Source organism: Myotis lucifugus, unplaced genomic scaffold, assembly GCF_000147115.1.
Source record: "Myotis lucifugus unplaced genomic scaffold, Myoluc2.0 scaffold_23, whole genome shotgun sequence".
In the NCBI taxonomy this organism is placed as follows: domain Eukaryota; kingdom Metazoa; phylum Chordata; class Mammalia; order Chiroptera; family Vespertilionidae; genus Myotis; species Myotis lucifugus.
The window spans coordinates 2,545,047-2,563,657 of record NW_005871071.1 but is presented as its reverse complement, the minus strand read 5'-3'; the positions used below and the strand labels follow the sequence as shown (position 1 = coordinate 2,563,657).

The following is an 18,611-nucleotide window of genomic DNA, read 5'->3' as shown; positions in this document are numbered from 1 at the left end:
AAGAAATTGAAGCAGTGATCAAAAATCTTCCAGCAAACAAAAGCCCTGGTCTGGACAGCTTTACATGGGAGTTCTACCAAGCATTCAAAGAATAACTAAAACCTATCCTCCTCAGACTATTCAAAAAAATTCAAGAGGAAGGCACACTTCCAAGCTCTTTCTATGAAGCCAGCATTACCCTAATCCCAAAACCAGATAAGGACACCACAAAAAAAGAGAGAGAGAGAGAGAGAACTACAGGCCAATATCCTTGATGAACATAGATGCTAAAATCCTCAACAAAATTCTAGCAAATCAAATCCAGCATTACATTAGAAAGATCATACACCATGACCAAGTGAGACTTATTCCGGGGATGCAAGGATGGTACAATATCCGCAAATCAATAAATGTGATACCTCACATAAACAAATTGAGAGACAAAAATCACATAATCATATCAATCGATGCAGAAAAAGCATTTGACAAAATCCAACACCCTTTCTTGATAAAAACTCTCAGTAAAATGGGAATAGAGGGATCATACCTCAACATAATAAAAGCCTTATATGACAAACCTACAGCCAACATCATACTCAATGGGCAAAAACTAAACTCATTTCCCCTAAGAATGGGAACAAGACAGTGATGCCCATGCTCACTACTCCTGTTCAATATAGTACTGGAAGTGCTAGCCATAGCAATCAGACAAGAAGAAATAAAAGGTATCCAAATAGCAAAAGAAGAATTAAAACTGTCCTTATTCACAGATAACATGATACTATACATAAAAAACCTCAAATACTCCATCAAAAAACTACTAGACCTAATAAATGAATTCAGCAAAGTAGCAGGATACAAAATTAACACCCAGAAATCTATGGCCTTTTTATACACCAATAATGAACTCACAGAAAGAGAAATGAAAAAAACAATCCCATTTACCATTGCACCAAAAAAATTAAGATATTTAGGAATAAACTTAACCAAGGATGTAAAAGACCTGTACTAGGAAAACTACAGGACATTGAAAAAAGAGGTAGAGGAAGACATAAACAAATGGAAGAATATACCATGTTCATTGATTGATAGAATCAACATCTTTAAAATGTCCATACTACCCAAAGCAATCTACAGATTCAATGCAATCCCCATTAAAATACCAATGGCATATTTCAAAGATCTAGAACAAACTCTCGAAAAATTCACCTAGAATAAAAAAGGACCCTGAATAGCCACAGCAATCCTGAGAAAGAAAACAAAGCTGGAGGGATCACAATACCAGATATCAAGCTATTTTACCAAGCCATGGTTCTCAAAAATGCCTGGTACTGGCACGAGGACATATAGTCAATGGAACAGAACAGAGAACCCAGAAATCAACCCAAGCCATTATGTTCAATTAATATTTGACAAAGGAGGCAAGAGCATACAATGGAGTCAAGACGGTCTCTTCAATAAATGGTGCTGGGAAATTTGGTCAGATACATGCAAAAAAATGGAACTAGATCACCAACTTACACCATACACAAAAACAAACTCAAAATGGCTAAAGGACTTAAATGTAATACGGGAAACCATAAAAATCCTACAAGACTCCATAGGCAGCAAAATAGCGGACATATGCCATAGCAGTATCTTTACCGACACAGCTCCTAGACCTAGGGCAATGAAAACTAAGGAGAAAATAAACAAATGGGACTACATCAAAATAAAAAGCTTCTGCACAGCAAAAGAAGCCATCAACAAAACAATAAGAAAGCCCACTGCATGGTAGAACATATTTGCCAATGTTTTCACTGATAAGGGTTTAATCTCCAACATTTATAGGGAACTCATACAACTTAACAAAAGGAAGATAAACGATCCAATCAAAAAATGGGCAAAGGACCTAAATAGACACTTTTCAAAAGAGGACATTCAGAAGGCCAAGAGACATATGAAAACATGCTCAAAGTCACTAATCATCCAAGAGATGCAAATCAAAACAACAATGAGATACCATCTCACACCTGTCAGAATGGCTATCATTAACAAATCAACAAACGACAAGTGCTGGAGAGGATGTGGAGAAAAAGGAACCCTCCTGCACTGCTGGTGGGAATGCAGACTGGTGCAGCCACTGTTGAGAACAGTATTGAGTTTCCTCAAAAACTTAAAAATGGAACTCCCATTTGACCCAGTGATCCCACTTCTAGGAATATATCCCAAGAAACCATAGACACCAATCGGAAAGGATATGTGTACCCCTATGTTCATAGCAGCACAATTTACAATAGCTAAGATTTGGAAACAACCTAAGTGCCCATCAGCAATGAGTGGATAAAATACTGTGGTACATCTACACAATGGAATACTATGCCGCTATAAAAAAGAAAGAACTTTTACCATTTGCAACAGCATGGATGGAACTGGAGAGCATTATACTAAGCGAAATAAGCCAGTCGGAGAAAGATAAAAATCACATGATCACACTCATATGTGGGATATAATGATCAACATAATTTGATGAACAAGAATAGATCCAGAGACAAATGGCAGGGGAGGGGGGTTAGAGAACAACCAAGATACTTGTATGCATGCATATTAGCATAACCAATGGACACAGACACTGGGGCGGTAGGGGCTTGCCCGGGATGGGAATGGCTGTGGAGGGGGGCGGTGTCAATTGAGAAAAAAGGAGACATATGTAAAATTTTAGGCAATAAATAAATTTTAAAAATAATAAAATTAAATTAAAAAAAATAAAAAGGATGTATGTTTGAACTGAAAAAAAAAATTTTTTTATAGAAACTGAAGAAGCCCAGCCAGCCTGCCTCAGTGGTTGGGCATCAAGCTATGAACCAGGAGGTCATGGTTCAATTCCTAGTCAGGGCACATGCCCAGGTTGCAGGCTTGATCCTTAGTGGAAGCATGCAGGAGGCAGTCGATCAATGATTCTTTCTCATCATTGATGTTTCTATCTCCTCTCCCTTCTTCTCTGAAATCAATAAAAATATATTTTTAAAAAGTGAAATTGAAGAATATTTCTGACATTGGGGTAGGGAAGAATTTTTAAAACTACAAACCCTATTGAGAAAAACTGTTCGATTTTACATTAAAATTATATACCTTTTGTATGATAAAAGATACCATGAGCAAAATGAAAAGCCACAGGGACAAACAGGGTGAAAGTATCTAAAATATGTACCATTGACAAATTACGATTATCCGGAAAATATAAACAATTTCTAAAAACCAATAAGTGAAATATAAACAACCTAATACAAGATGTCAAAGAGAATGGCCAATAAACACATGAAAAGATCCTCAATCTCACCAGTCATCAGAGAGAACTGTAATACACTGTTGGGAGAAGTGTAAATTGAAGAGTTATTTTTAAGAGATATTTGGGAATATTTACTAAAGTTCTAAATCAATAACCTAGGAATTCCATTTTTAGATATATCCCCTAGAAAAACACTTATTCATGTATTCAAGGACATCGGCACAAGAGTATTCACAGTAGCATTTATAAAATTAAAAAAATACGAAATAAATGTTGCTCAACAGATATCTGCCTTACTGATTCTATTCTAAAATTATCCCACCTCAAATAGTCATATTCCCTTCTGGGGAGAGGTCTGGGTGGGGGAAAATATAGGGTGTCCCAAAAAATGTATACACACATTTTGAATAATTATAAAGATAGTGTTTATTAAAATACATTTCATTTTCAAAATTGAACTATCAGCTGTTCAAGTATATATACACTTTTGGGGGGACACCCTGTATACATATCACATAGCATTTATTTCAATCTTCTTCCATTTCTAAATGTTTACAACCACCCTCATCCCTGAAGCTTTTACGGAAAAAATATGATAATTGAAATAATCTATGAGCTCCCAAACTCAGATGATAACTTTAGATAGCACAAAAATCCTTAACTAGAGGTGTCAGTAAAATATAACTTTCTCTATCCCTGATTAAAACTAAATACATAGCTGATCTTATAAAAAGGGCAGTCGCTAGGTGTCAGAAATAAAGGTAGAATTGAAAACCAGAAAGGGAAATGTAAACTGAAATTTCAGTTTTCTATGGGGATTGATTTGCAAAAATCGGAAGAGATTTTCAGATTACCTTTTTTCCCTGGAAAGTCACTGCATACATAAACCCATGAACGTATTCTATTGGCCAAGTTCTCACTATACCATTTGACTGGGAAGTGGCTATGCTTTATTAAACGAGGTACTAATTTCAAGACTGAATTCTGGAAATTAGAAATATTTTTTGTAATGACAATTCGTACAAACTTTTTGCAGTCGTAAGGTATAATCAAAAGTGGCATCAGATTAGTCAAGAGTATTGTAATAACTATGAATGGTGCCAAGTGGGTACTTGCAATATCACGGGAGACACTTTTTAAAGTATATGATTGTCTCACCACTATGTTGTATACCTAAAACTAATACAAAATAATGTTAAATGCAACAAAAAGTTCTATCAGCAAATAATGCATGTTATTTGATCTTAGTTTTTCTAAGTGTAGACAAGTGTTTGTAATTTGTATATGAACTTGAGAAAAGAGATCATCATAACCCTCTAAGAAAATTAATCCATATTTGTGGAGCCTTTACGGGAACTATCCCCCAGAACTCTCCAGAGGAAAAACATAACAGGCATTAATTAAAAACAATTCCAGGAAATGATAAATTACTCACTGTAACAGACAACTTAACTTTTCAACTCTATCCTTGCATTTCCCACCACAAAAATCAGAACGAATTACATTAGATGCTATGGTTAACTGATGTGAAACTATGCTGTTTTAAGATTCTTTCATAAAAATTAAATAAGAAATGCCATTTATTTTGATATTTGTATTCATTTAACTTCATTTTATAAATTTAGCTAGAAAATTGTTCAGACTGATTTCTTCAATCACACCCATAAACAGAGATCACATTTCCCATCATTTTTGAAAATGAAGGAAAAGAGAATAAGAGCTGCAATGTTAGAATCATGATAGTAAAAGTACTATTAACAGAAATCTGGATAGTGCTCAAATGAGCAAAAGAGAAACAAAAATAAAACATCTTTTCCTTAACCAATATGGGGACATTATCTTTAAACAGATCACCATCACAGCTCTTCATTAAAGCTGGAATCTTCCCTTCCACTCATAAGAGAGCTTTATTGATTTATGAAAGTGAAAAAGTTGCAAATTGGCAAACATATGCAGGCGGCTTTTCTCAATGACTTGGTGAAATAAAATGTTAATGTGTTATCTATACAGACAGATTCAGTAATTAAAAGCAGCTTCCCGGGCTGAGATTTTCTCCACAATTCATAAAAACAGCAACTTCCTGCTCCTTAATCTTCTGTCAATGACCCCTCTCCAAAAAATATGAGGAATAGGAAATGCAGAGCTTAGGTCTTTCCATCTCTCATAGGTCTTGGGAGACTCTGTGCTACTCTTTTTATCCTTCTCCCATCTTTCTGTCTAGTCTTTTAAAAAAAGACATATCTTGTGTTGACTTATCTTTGGGTTCCCTCTGCCTGAGATATTCTTCCCTATCTCCTACCCCTTCATTGTTAAAGTCCTATATCATCTGAGCAGATCCCTTTGAAGCCATTTACGTATAATTATTAATGTTACTTAATAACAGAAAATGATCATGTTAATTGGAAAAATCAGGATGCAGAATGTTACCTATTCTATGATAACTCTGTAAAAACATGAATGCAGATGGATAAAAATCAGAAGGAAATATGAAAATAGCTATTAAAATATGAGATGACAAAGGGTTTTCTTTTACTTCTGAAATTTGTTATAACTTTTAAATTATTTTTTTATTTAAAAAGTTCTGTCCTTTCTTTAAAGTCCAAATGCCATTTTTCCTAAAAGCCTTGACATGAGTCTTCCCTTCTCGTTAGAGGCTCATTTATACAGCATCTGTCACATACTATCTTGTATCTGAGGCAATCAAGTGTGTGTTTTCTTAAAATTGTGAGATTTTGAAGCTTAAGAAACTCAGCTTTTCATTATATTTGTTTTCTCTACAGAATCCAGAAGAATACTTGGCACATAGTGGAGGCTGACAAATTCTTGATTAACCACAAACCTTCCTGAAGTTGCAGAAAGTAGGTATAAGGCATCTTATCAAAAACAAGGACAGGCCCTGACCAGTTTGGCTCAGTGGATAGAGCATCGGCCTGTGGACTGAAGGGTCCCAGGTTCAATTCCAGTCAAGGGCATGTACCTTGGTTGCGGGCACATCCCCAGTAGGGAGTGTGCAGGAGGCAGCTGATCAATGTTTCTAACTCTCTATCCCTCTCTCTTCCTCTCTGTAAAAAATCAATAAAATATATTTTTAAAAAACAAAACAAGGACAGGTTTGCACAAACAGTGAACCAAGAACAGTGGCTGCCAGACCTACACCCACCAAACAGACAATTGGAAGACTTCTCTCTAAGCAAGCTGAGTGGTTCAAGGTAGGGGAAAAGAAAACAGACACTAGAAATACTTATTTGTGAGAGTCTCACAATTAAATGGAAGGTCAGAAAAGCCTACTATGAAATACTCCTGTCAAATGGACCTGCCCGCTTTTACAGAGTCTCTGTGTCAGCACCTAAGGGAATCGATTAGGAAAGATGAAGACAAGAGATCAAGGAAACAGCGGATCCAACACAGACAAGAGATTCAGAGGATTCTCACAATGATGGCAAATGGCAGCCCGCAGGTGACGCTGTACCATAGGGGCAGAGTGCCAGCCGTTTGGATGGACGGCACATAGCAAGAGGCTGTCTCCAACAAGAATGAGGGAAAAGGAATCAATACCATTTGTGAGATAGGTATCCATGCATATATATTTTTCGACATTGCAAGGTTTTAAAATCCTGTCAGTTTGCAATTTTATTTGTGATAGGTGTACAAAAAGCTAAAGCAAAAAGTGTACAACAGCCCTAGCTGGTGTGCTCAGTGGACAGAGTGTTGGCCCAAGTACTGAAGGGTTGCAGGTTCGATTCTGGTCAAGTGCACCTACCTTGGTTGCAGGTTCGATCCCCTGCCCTGATCAGGGCACATGCAGGAGGCAACCAATTGATGTGTCTCTCTCACATTGATGTTTCTCTCTCTGTGTCTCTGTCCTTCCCTTCTACTCTCTCTAAAAAATCAATGGAAAAAAATATCCTTGGGTGAGGATTAACAACAACAAAAAAGTGTGCAATAAATAACTATAAGGTATAATAATCCAGATGTGAATACTACTGTATTTACCTAGTGCATTAATATAAACCCTAAATATTTATTTAACAAAAAAATTGCTACAATAGGAGGGCAGGATGTGTAGTTTTCTTTTTTTATTTTTCTGCAATATCTGCTATATAATTTATGGTGACCATATTTTCCAAAGTAAAAATGGAAACTATGGATTGACAGTAGTATTCTTCCTCTGGTGTGTAAATTTACTTGAAAATTTTTATAAAACTATAAATGCTAGATCACCTTTATTGAAAAATACATAAAATCAGGACCACCCTAGTAAATGAAAGGTAGAGTATATGATTGTTATATAATTGCTATGGTTAAAGTTCCTCGGGAGTGTTAGTGGTAATAACCATGAAAAACTAGAATACTCAGAATCCTTAGATTTACAAGAGAGCCATGGTTCTCAAAGTACATTCCCTGGACCAGTAGTATGAATTACATGGCAATTTATCAGAAATACAAATTTTCAGGCCCTGCATGGAGTGAGTCGGACACCCCGAGGTGGGGCAAGCAGCCTGTGGGGATTCTGATGGACACGAAAGTTGAGAACCACAGGTGAAGAGCATGAGAGGAAGAAGGGAAGTGTTGTAGTTAAGGCAGTTGCAGGAGTATCACCCATTTACAAAACTGTAACTTCATTTATTCAATCAGTACTACATAATTTCCGAAAAAGAACAGCTAACCATTACTTTACATCTGCACATTACTTTTAAATCTGACAGCACAATATATGCTTATTTATACATGAAACATCTCTGGAAGCATATATATCAAGCTGATAATCGTATTCCACAGTAGTTTTATTCATAATAGCCAAAAGCTGGAAACAATCAAAGTGTCCATCAGAAGGAGAATGGATAAATATTTGGTATATTCATATGGAATACTACTCAACGATAAAAAGACTGAGCTACTGATACAATCACATGGATGACTTTGAAAAACGTTACATTAAACAAAAGAAGCCATACTCTTGTTTCTCTTCAGAGAGAATAAATCTTTCATCTTTTATTTTTTAAAAAGGAAGCTAGACACAAAGAGTACACACTGTATGATTCCATTTATATGAGTTCCGGAACAGGCAAAATTAATCCATGGTGATTAAAACGTTGCCCAGGAAGAGTAAAAAGAGGAAGTTGACGAGAAGAGCTCAAGCAAACATTTTGCAATGATGTCAATACTCTATATCTTTTTTTAAAAATATATTTTATTGATTTTTTACAGAGAGGAAGGGAGAGAGATAGAGAGCTAGAAACATCGATGAGAGAGAAACATCGACCAGCTGCCTCCTGCACATCCCCCACTGGGGATGTGCCTGCAACCAAGGTACATGGCCCTGACCGGAATCGAACCCAGGACCTTTCAGTCCGCAGGCCGACGCTCTATCCACTGAGCCAAACCGGTTACGGCAATACTCTATATCTTAACTGGGTTGCTAGTTATACAGGTTGAAAATTATTGTACATTAAAGATCTGTTTGTAAATTTTACTCCTTTCCCCACCTCTCCCTGAAAAAAGAAGGAAAGCATTTTCCAACATTTTCAGACAAAAACAAAACTGAGAAAGTTCATTACCAGCAAACACTCACTGAAAGAAATTCTAGTGGATATACTTCAGGCAGAGAAAAGGGATCCCGAAAGGAAAGCTAGAGATGCAAGAAGAAATGAAGAAGTAACAAGCAAAGACAATGTTAAATACATGATAAACAAAGATTATTTTAAAAAACAATGTTGATGGCCGAAACCGGTTTGGCTCAGTGGATAGAGCGTCGGCCTGCGGACTGAAAGGTCCCAGGTTCGATTCCGGTCAAGGGCATGTACCTTGGTTGCGGGCACATCCCCAGTGGGAGATGTGCAGGAGGCAGCTGATCGATGTTTCTCTCTCATCGATGTTTCTAGCTCTCTATCTCTCTCCCTTCCTCTCTGTAAAAAATCAATAAAATATATTTTTAAAAAAAACAATGTTGATGATGATGATGATGACATGCACGTAAACATCCAGTGAGTTTCCAGTCCACTTGGAATCCAACTTAAAATCCTTGATAAATGGCCTTTACACCCTGCTCTCCTCACCTCTCCAGAATCATCTACCACCGTCCCTCTTGCTCTACCCCTCTAGTCTTCTTTATGCTCCTCTTCATCGCATCTTTTACATTCACCGTTCTATATCAGACAAGATTAGTTCATCTTTTCTGTTATATACTTTCATCTTACATCTCCCTCTCCTTTTCCTTCATAACATTTATAAAACGTGTATGTCTGATTATATATTTAATGTCTCTCTTTCCTTCTAAGCTATACATTCAGCAAAGTCTGTCGTTCATCATTATAACCTCATGATTCAATCCAAATGCCTCATACATGATAAATATTCAACAAATATTTGTTAAGCAAATACAAAATTCAATTACTTCAGAGGTCCACCTAAAAGCTATAATGACAAAAAAGACAGAACACATGGGAGTAAAGACATAAAAACAATCACAAGTTGATTTTGCTCCTTTTCCATTTATCATCTTCCTGGGAGTCTCTTCTGTTAAATTATTTTATGTGGGCAATTATTGACAGCAGCACAATGGAAAGACCAAGTCTTTGATACTAAAGAGACCAGGTTCCCATCCCAGATCTGCTCCCTCCCACAAGTGAGTCCCTGAGCAAATCACAATCTCCGATTCACTATCTGTAAGGTGGGGACAACAATACCTATCTTTGCAAGACTTACAGCTAAAGTGTAAGAACACGTAATCTGGCGCCAGCCATGCAGCAGGTGTAAATTAAAGGCAGCTAATATTATATGTAGGTTGTGTTCCACACTGAAGAATATTTATATTAAAGCATCTTTAGCTCTGGCCGGCGTGGCACAATTGGTTGGGCATCGTCCCATGCACCAAAAGGTTGCTGGTTCTATTCCCGGTCAGAGTACAAGCCCGGATTGCGAGTCAGGGTGCTTACAGGAGGCAGGGAACAGATCAATGTTTCTCTCTCTCTCTGTCTCTCTCTCTCTCTCTCTCTCTCTCTCTCTCTCTCCCTCTCCCTCTCCCTCTCCCTCTCCCTCCCCCTCTTCTTTCCCCTCTCTCTCTCAAGTCAATAAAATTATTGCCCTAACATGTCTCACATCAGTGGAAACCAGACATTTGGCCAGGCCATGCAGTTATAACATTAACATGTCTCACATCAGTGGAAACCAGACATTTGGCCAGGCCATGCAGTTATAACATTGACTACAGACATACTTATTCCTCAAGACTTTCAGAAAATGCTTATCAAAACCTTTTTTCATTTGTTTATGCAGTCTTGCTCCCTGCATTTATCTTCAGACTTCTCCAACCGTCTCCATTCCTTTATCCTCTTAAAACTGAGAAAGAATTGGCAAGGGAGCTGGAGTAAACAGAGCTTCAAGGAGAGAGAAGCCATAGAATTCAGTAAAACAGTGGGGTTTGCAATTCAAATCAGCAATCTTACACATCTCCAGGCATTGCAGAATATCCCTAATACCAGATACAGCTAGCGGATGGGAGAACCAACTGATTTAAATATCCTGCTCTGAAGGATGTCAAATACCTAAACCAATGGCTCATTAAATGATAAGGCCAGAATTCTAACCTAGTCAAATTACATGTTCTATACCTCTGCTTACCCTAAATAATTTATTTCTAAGGAGCCTTCAAGATTATATCCCTATGCAATATACGAACTGCTAATAGCTGTGTGTGTGTGTGTAAACTTTCCTCATCTTCTCTTCCTGGTGCAGAGGAGTCAGTAGGCCTACCTTAGGCAGAGTTTAGGGGCAGGGAGTAGTTTCATGGAGGTGCATGGTCAGCATGCTCGCCAGCATGGGGCACGGAGGGGACGACGGAGGTGCCATACAGAGATGCTCAGTAGTGTACCCACTGGCATGGGACAGAGGAGTAGGGTGTTGCATAGAGATGTAACATCAGTACTCCCACTGGAGGGGAAAGTGGGGTGTACAAGTGGCAGAGGAGAGGCCTGCATGGTTAGAAAATTAGTTACACCAAAAACATAAGTAAATGGATTGAGCACATAAGTAAATATAATGAAGATAATGAAAGTCAGAATTTTTACTGCTAGAGAAGGCACTTATGGCTACAAAGAACCCTGAGATATTATATCTGAATTAGAGAAATTGGCATGAATTAATGATTTTTAAATATCTATATAAAGACTGATGTAGAAATAACTATAGATTTATGTGTGTATTATGTATACATACGTGTGCAACACACACACACACACACACACACACACACATTTTTTAATTCTGTTTCCTGTGATGGCTGAAGAGCGATGACATGCAGTAGCAATGAGCACATTGAGACCCAGATCTTGGCTCCTAAGGACATTTTCTACCAAATGGGCGAGGCAAGATGTAAGAGGAACCTGGAACATCTTCTGCCAGAAGGAAAAGAAATGTCCAAAGGATGATGGAGACATGCCACAAGAACCTAAGAACCTTCCTGGAAGGACTCCCACTGGATAATTTAAGCAACAAAATATTCAATGACAGTAATTAATTACAACCTAGTGAATAAGCTGGGATTCTACAGTCCATGCTGATATAAATAAACAGATGAATAAATAAGTAAAAAGACAGGAAAGCTCTTCTTACATAGAATGCCAATTAGTAAAAGTGGAAATAAAGACACAGGAGAGAGAAGCCATAGAATTCAGTAAAACAGTGGGGTGCTAAACAGTGGGGTTTTAGCATCAATGGATGCTAAAACGGGTGGATGGAGATCTGATGGATGAAGGGTAGGGTACTAGCATAATCTCTGACTATGTCCCCACAAAATACTAACCACTTATAAAGGGGGAAATGGTGGCATTACAAAAAAGAAACCTTACAGACACCAAAATGACCAAGTGATCAAGGTTATCGTCGATAGTGATGACAGGTCAACATCGCGTACCCCTTGATGGATGCCCTGAGAACACAGGACCATTTCTGTGATACCTGCCAAAAAAGCATGACCTTCACATGGGCAGACTGAGGAACATCCTACAGGATGTACAGTCTGTACTCCTTAAAACTATTAAGGAGAAAAAACAACAACAAACAAAAAATTATTAAGGATAAGAAAGGCTAAGGAACTCACACAGATAAGAGACTGAAAATACATAAGTACAGGCACCAAATGCCCCTAAATGGGGCCTGGAATCAGAAAGGAAAAAGAAAAGGTATTAGAACACTTGTCAAAGACTGAATGGGATCTGTGGATTGGACATCCTGCATATCTGATTTCTTAGTTTTAGAGGGTTGGATGGCTGTTATGTAGGAAAGTATTCTTTTTTCAGAAAAGGACATTCTAAACTATTTAGAGGTGATGGGGCATTGTATCTGCAGCTTGTCCTCAAATGGTTCAGAAAAAGACCAATGAAAATGGCAAAAAAATGGTTATGGAGCAATTGTGGTAAAATGTCAGCAGTTGGAGAATCTGAATGAGGAGAATTTAGAGTTCTTCACACTGTACTTGCAAACTTTCTGTTGGTTTATAATAAAGAGCAAATTGCCACAAATAAACTATATTTATGCACTTCTTTGGTCCCATGAATACCCATGAGAAATATTTTAGGATGATGCTGGAATTAAAGAGTTGCAGAAAAGCAGGAATGGCATAAATAATACGTGAAAGATGGGGCTAAATACTAACACAGCCGCTGCTTCAAATGTGCTTCTCCTTTTTGTGAGTAGAGACTAGAGCAGCGGCTCTCAACCTGTGGGTCGCGACCCCTTGGGGGTCGAACGACCCTTTCACAGGGGTCGCCCAAGACCATCGGAAAACATATATAATTGCATATTGTTTTTGTGATTAATTACTATGCTTTAATTATGTTCAATTTGTAACAATGAAAATACATCCTGCATATCAGATATTTACATTACGATTCATAACAGTAGCAAAATTACAGTTATGAAGTAGCAACGAAAATAATTTTATGGTGGGGGGTCACCACAACATGAGGAACTGTATTAAAGGGTCGCGGCATTAGGAAGGTTGAGAACCACTGGACTAGAGGTTTGGGCTCAGTATAATGCCAGTGCGGGCAGGGTCTTTTTCTGCTCAGTATTAGTGGGTCTAGAGGAGTCAGAACATACACTTTCTAGTTGTCCTGTTGCTTATGCATTGTGGTCACTGACACCATCAAAGTCACTCATTCTTCTATATGTGAAAATGGTGGAGCGAAGACTCTCAACTCTTTCCTCTTTATTTTTCCCCCTTCTCTTCCTTTGTTTCAATCAGGTTTCAGTTACAGAAAATAGAAGTCACTCAATATTTTAGGAAGAAAGACATTAATACAGGGAATTAGGTGCTTACAAAAATCGTTGGAAGTGCTAGAGGGGCAGGCTACAGGCTGGGCCTCCAGAGGACCCAGAAGTTCCTCAGTGCGGGCCCACCCAGGAAGCTGCCGCTTCTGCCCCAGCCAGAGAAGTGGGTAATCAGGAGCCATCACAGACCTGCTGACTTTAAAGAATGTACCCAATCAAGACATCAGGAAGCCACCACCACCAACCTCTGCTGGCAATTTCCTATCAATACCCACAAGCCAGCGTTACCAGGTACTAGAACACTTCTGCAGAAAAACTCAGTGTCTGCATGGCCATGCTTGTCAGCAGAAAAAGCAAAATAACAAGCAAACAGACAGTAAGTTATGCGGTACTTCATTTCCACCTTCCAAACAAACCTTAAGTGCACCGAATTAGGAAACCTATTTCACAACCTATTTCCAGGATGCTAAGTGCAGGAGAGAGTCTGGGATGCAGGGTGGTTAGCTTAACATAACAGGGACGTCTGCTGGCAGGAAGGGATGCTGATTTCCAGTCCCCATATCTACCACACTCCTCCTCACCAAAGATTCGTGGGAATTTACTTCCTTAGTTTGTTATGCTTTAATGGCAAAATTCTGCATGTGGAGCCAGGACCAGATATCTCTTACTGAAAGACACAAGTGGAAGAAGAGCTAAAACTCACTTCAACACTAATATGCTCATACAGTGTGACAAAGTGGCTATTCAGTGTATGCTGGTTAAATTACAGTTGTCTCACTGGCTTCTATCCCATGTCTATTCATCTTTCTCCTTGTTTCAGTTTTAAATTTAAAATAAGAATCATCTTTCTTTTATGGCTGTAATAGAAAAAAATGCCTTTTCATAAACAGCAGAGGGCTATCTATTCCCAGACTAGTCTGAGTTTTAGAAAGTGACATAGCTACAATGTTTTTCTTCTTAAAAAGTAGGGAGAGGGAGGCTTTTCTAAGCCCTCTTTCATTTTTGTGATGGAGCTGAAAATAAATGACAAATAATAGCAATGCGATGACAGCCTTTACCCGAAAACAAGCAATTTCTGTCTCTTTCCCACCAGACTGGGAGCTCCTCAGAGAACAGGCGGGGACTGTTGTTTCTCTCTGAATCCCCGGTGCCTAACAAACTGTGTGAAGCAGAACAGACAGTTAATAAATGTTGAATGAATAACCTAAATGACAATGGAAGAAGTGGAAGACAACACCACCATCATGTCTTTTATCTTCCTGTCTCAGCCTCTTTCTCCACGTGGACAACGACTACAGAAGGAGTCGGAAGAAACTTTTGAGTCCTGGGACTGACAACCAGACCCCCATCATGAGAATCAGAGTGGGCCCCATGCCATTAAACTTTCCAGAAGTACAAATCCTTCAGCCAGTTCAGGAAAACCTCATTTCAAAGGGTGGAGTTTCTGGCCTTCACACGGAGTTGCTTAATGACCACCCACGAACAGCCACAAATAGTTTCATCTCAGCGGGGCAGAGGGGTGATGTGAGAAGCAAATAACTGTAAACACAGACCCTGTTCCAAGGGGGAGAGAACAGTGAATGATACCTTTGGCAATGCTCTGTCTATGATCAATTGGCTCTGCGGGGAGTGAGATGAGAAATCTGGAATAGCAGGGCCCACACCCTGTAACAACACACAACAACAACAACAACCACAACAACCACGGGGAAAGAAAGTCCAAGGCCGGCCAGATTGTGGTGGATCCTGCTGGAGGTTATCTGCATTGGACAGCTGATTGTAGCAAGCCAGGAACCCTGACTGATAAGAAGAATGCTATGGTAGGTTCAACACTGCATGATTTTCCTCTGCTCTCTTCTATAGAACATTAGCTGGGTATTATTTTTAGCTAAACATCTTGACCAGTTTCGAAGGGACTACCGAGCTGCCACCATTGGCCCACCCACCCTTTGCTTCTGTTCCGGCAGCAGTCACTAAGAAATGAAAGTCTAATCGCCTGGCCATAATCATCCTCAAACACTCTGAGATAACCTGCCTGCATCAACAAGTTGCCCACTGTTTATACACAAAGAACTTTCAAGAGAAATGTAAACGACATTTTTAGAAAGATGTTCGAAGATACCGCGTTCCTCAAAGGAGGCACTATTACAACACTGTTAGAAGATACCTGAGCAATTAGGCTGAAGGACTTACAGTTAAATGGGTCCAATCTCACAAACAGATACCTGTGACAGTTTAACCAACAGGAACGCTTAAATCTGATGTTTTCCCCACTCCAAACTGTAGACCAGATAGTCTTTCACCTCCCACCTACCTCCTTTAAAACAGAACAACCCTTCCCAAATGGCTTCTTTTTAATAAGCGTAAGGCATAACTGAGAAGGGACAGCTTTGCCTTTTCAAAGAGCAGAACTTAATTTTCAAAGCGAACAGCTATAGGGAGTTCTTTAACATAGTTATACTTTTCCAGCTCGACTTTTTAAGTATCAATACAGACCAGTGAAACATTGCACGCACTTTCCACACGTGACACTTGTTACTAAACACGGGGAAGACCATCTATTTGCCTGCTTTCCCATCCCCGACTCCAGTGAGGGTTAAAAAGGGCTGCGGAGAAAAAAAAAAAGAAAAAGAAAAAAACCAAAACAGCGAGTCACAATTCCCGGGCAAGCCTTCAGGTCAAAGTGCATCCAGTGGAGTCCAGCGGGCCTGTGCCAGAGCCGGCGCAGCAACTGCCGGGATGCTAAGCTCCCGGGGATTTCGCCACCGCCCCTCCCGGAGCTCACGCCCTCGGCGGCGGGGAGGGGGTGGCAGGAAGCCGCTGGCCGGCGGGGCGCGTCCCCGCGCGCACTCACGCCGCCGGCCGCCGAGCCCCCTCGGCTACACTTCCCGAAGGAAACCGACGAGGAAGGCGGCGGGGCGGAGAGGGGCGGAGAGGGGTGTGGAGTCCACAGGTTCCCGAAGAAAATGCGGCTCCCCGCTGCGCGCCCAGCCCCAGCCCAAGCCCGCGCGCGGGGCCGCCCCCTCGGTGCCACCGCGCCCCCGCGCGTCCCCGGGCTCGCGCCGGGGAAGGAGGGGGCTGACAGCCGACCCCCTGCCGCCGCCGCCTCCTGGGGTCTGGCTGCTGGGCAGCGCGAGGGGAAGCCCGCCCCGCAACCCCGCGGCCCCCGCACCTCGTCCTCCTGGAGCCCGAACACCTCCACCGCGCTAGTTGCCATTTCTGAGCGGTTACCGCCGACCGGACGCGCTCACCCCGCCCAGGGAGCGGGGACTGGAGTGGGGAAGAGGAGAGGGAGGAGGCGGGAGGAATCGGAGGAAGAGGAGGCGGCGCTCCCCCGGCGCCCGCAGCGCCGCCCCTGGCCAGTGGGCGCTAGTGGGCGAGGAAGTGCGCGCGGGGCCGGGGCTGGAGCGCGCGCGGCGGGGGCGCGCGTGGCGGGGCGCAACTTTCGCCCCCTCGCCGGAGGTGGTGGCCCGGAGACCCGCCTGGAGGCGTCGTGCGCCCCCGGGCTCTGCGCCAAGCTGGCGCTGGAGGCCTGGCGACCGGCCGCCCTTCCCCTGGGAAACAAAGCTGCTGTTTTCCTCGGCAGCCAGTCCCCCGAGATCCGCCCGAACTCGCCTCTCGCGGACACCTGGGTCCGGAGTGCTTCTCCCAACCTCGCCACAAGCTAAACATCAGAGGAGAGCCCTGGCCGGGGAGCTCAGTTGGAGAGCGTCGTGGCCCCTATATGCAAGGTGTGGGTTCAATTCCCGGTCCGGGCATATACAAGAATCAACCAATGAATGTATAAATAATCTCTCAATCTCTCTCTCTCTCTCTCTCAAAAAATAAAATAAAATAAAATGCTTTGTGGGTCAAGGCTGTGATCCCAATGGAAGCTGGACCTTGGGAGCTCCAGGCAAAGCCCAGCCTGAGCGTGACAGCAAATGGGGAGCCTGAAAGGGTCGGCTCAGGAGCTGACATTCTCCCCCTGTGATTTGTAAGCACTGTGCCAGTTCACAAGGTGTTTTCTGTCTCATGGTCCATCTTTAAAGCCTACCACACCCAGCCTCCAGGCTCATCGTCTAAACCCCCGTAGCTAAGCCTTGACCTGCAGCCCCACTGGAAGGGAGGGAGAAGGGGGACAAATAAAATGACAGGACCTCCTGTGCTGTGGGACAGTTATGCTGATTTTAGGGCCATGTCTAATGGGCTTTATGGTTCCACAATCACAGGAGGACCCCCCACCAAATAAGCACCCATAAAAGAGAGGGGGGAATTATAAACACTCATTGTCAGAAGTAATATTGTCATTTTTCTGCAGTTGTAGAAATTTGCAGAACTCTAGAATCTCAGAAATCTAATTTAAAGTTTCTTTAAGAAATTCAGAATAAACTGTTTAAAGTGCTGAAAGGTGGGAACAAGACTGTAGCCCATATTATTGGTTTGTTATATAAGATTTTGTCATACTTTTATTATGTTTAGCAGGGCCCACGGCATTTATATGATGTATCAGAATTCTATCAATACACAACCCAAATTTAATCATCTGTATTGCAGGAGAAACGAGGTGGCAATTAATAAACAGAAGTGCAAAATTCCAGAATGGTCAGGAATTGTTGGCTTAACTAAATTTAAAAAGCCATCATAGCCCTAGCTGGTTTGGCTCAGTGGATAGAGTGTCTGCCTGTGGACTGAAGGGTCCCAGGTTCAATTCCTGTCAAGGGCACATGCCTGGGCTGTGGGCTCAATCCCCAGTAGGGGGCATGCAGGAGGCAGCCCATCAATGATTCTCTCATCATTGATGTTTCTCTCTCCCTCTCCCTTCCTCTCTGAAATCAATAAGATTATACACTGAGTGGCCAGATTATTATGACCACCTGACGTTTGTAGGCAAACTAGCTATAATTTCGCGCTGAAGTTGCTAGAGGGCCAGGGCATTATAAATAGGGAAGCAGGTTGTTTACCACGACAGTAGAAGTGATTTTTTTCTGAAGATATGGGTAAACAACGTGATTTAACAGCCTTTGAATGTGGGATATATATAAATATATATATATATATATATATATATATATATACTCGTATATTTTTAAAAAGCCATCATAACATTAATTCC

General features: G+C 41.0%; 1 protein-coding gene across 1 annotated transcript in view; it reads right to left on the bottom strand.

Moving 5' to 3' along the window:
• NEDD4 (neural precursor cell expressed, developmentally down-regulated 4, E3 ubiquitin protein ligase) overlaps positions 1 to 16,892 on the bottom strand; it is a 117,721-nt gene extending 100,829 nt beyond the window's left edge. The window contains exon 1 of the mRNA XM_006085921.3: positions 16,689 to 16,892. Coding sequence (XP_006085983.1) covers positions 16,689 to 16,733 — 45 coding nt within the window. The 5' untranslated portion in view covers positions 16,734 to 16,892. The remainder of the gene's footprint in view (positions 1 to 16,688) is intronic.
• Positions 16,893 to 18,611: the final 1,719 nt, after the last annotated feature.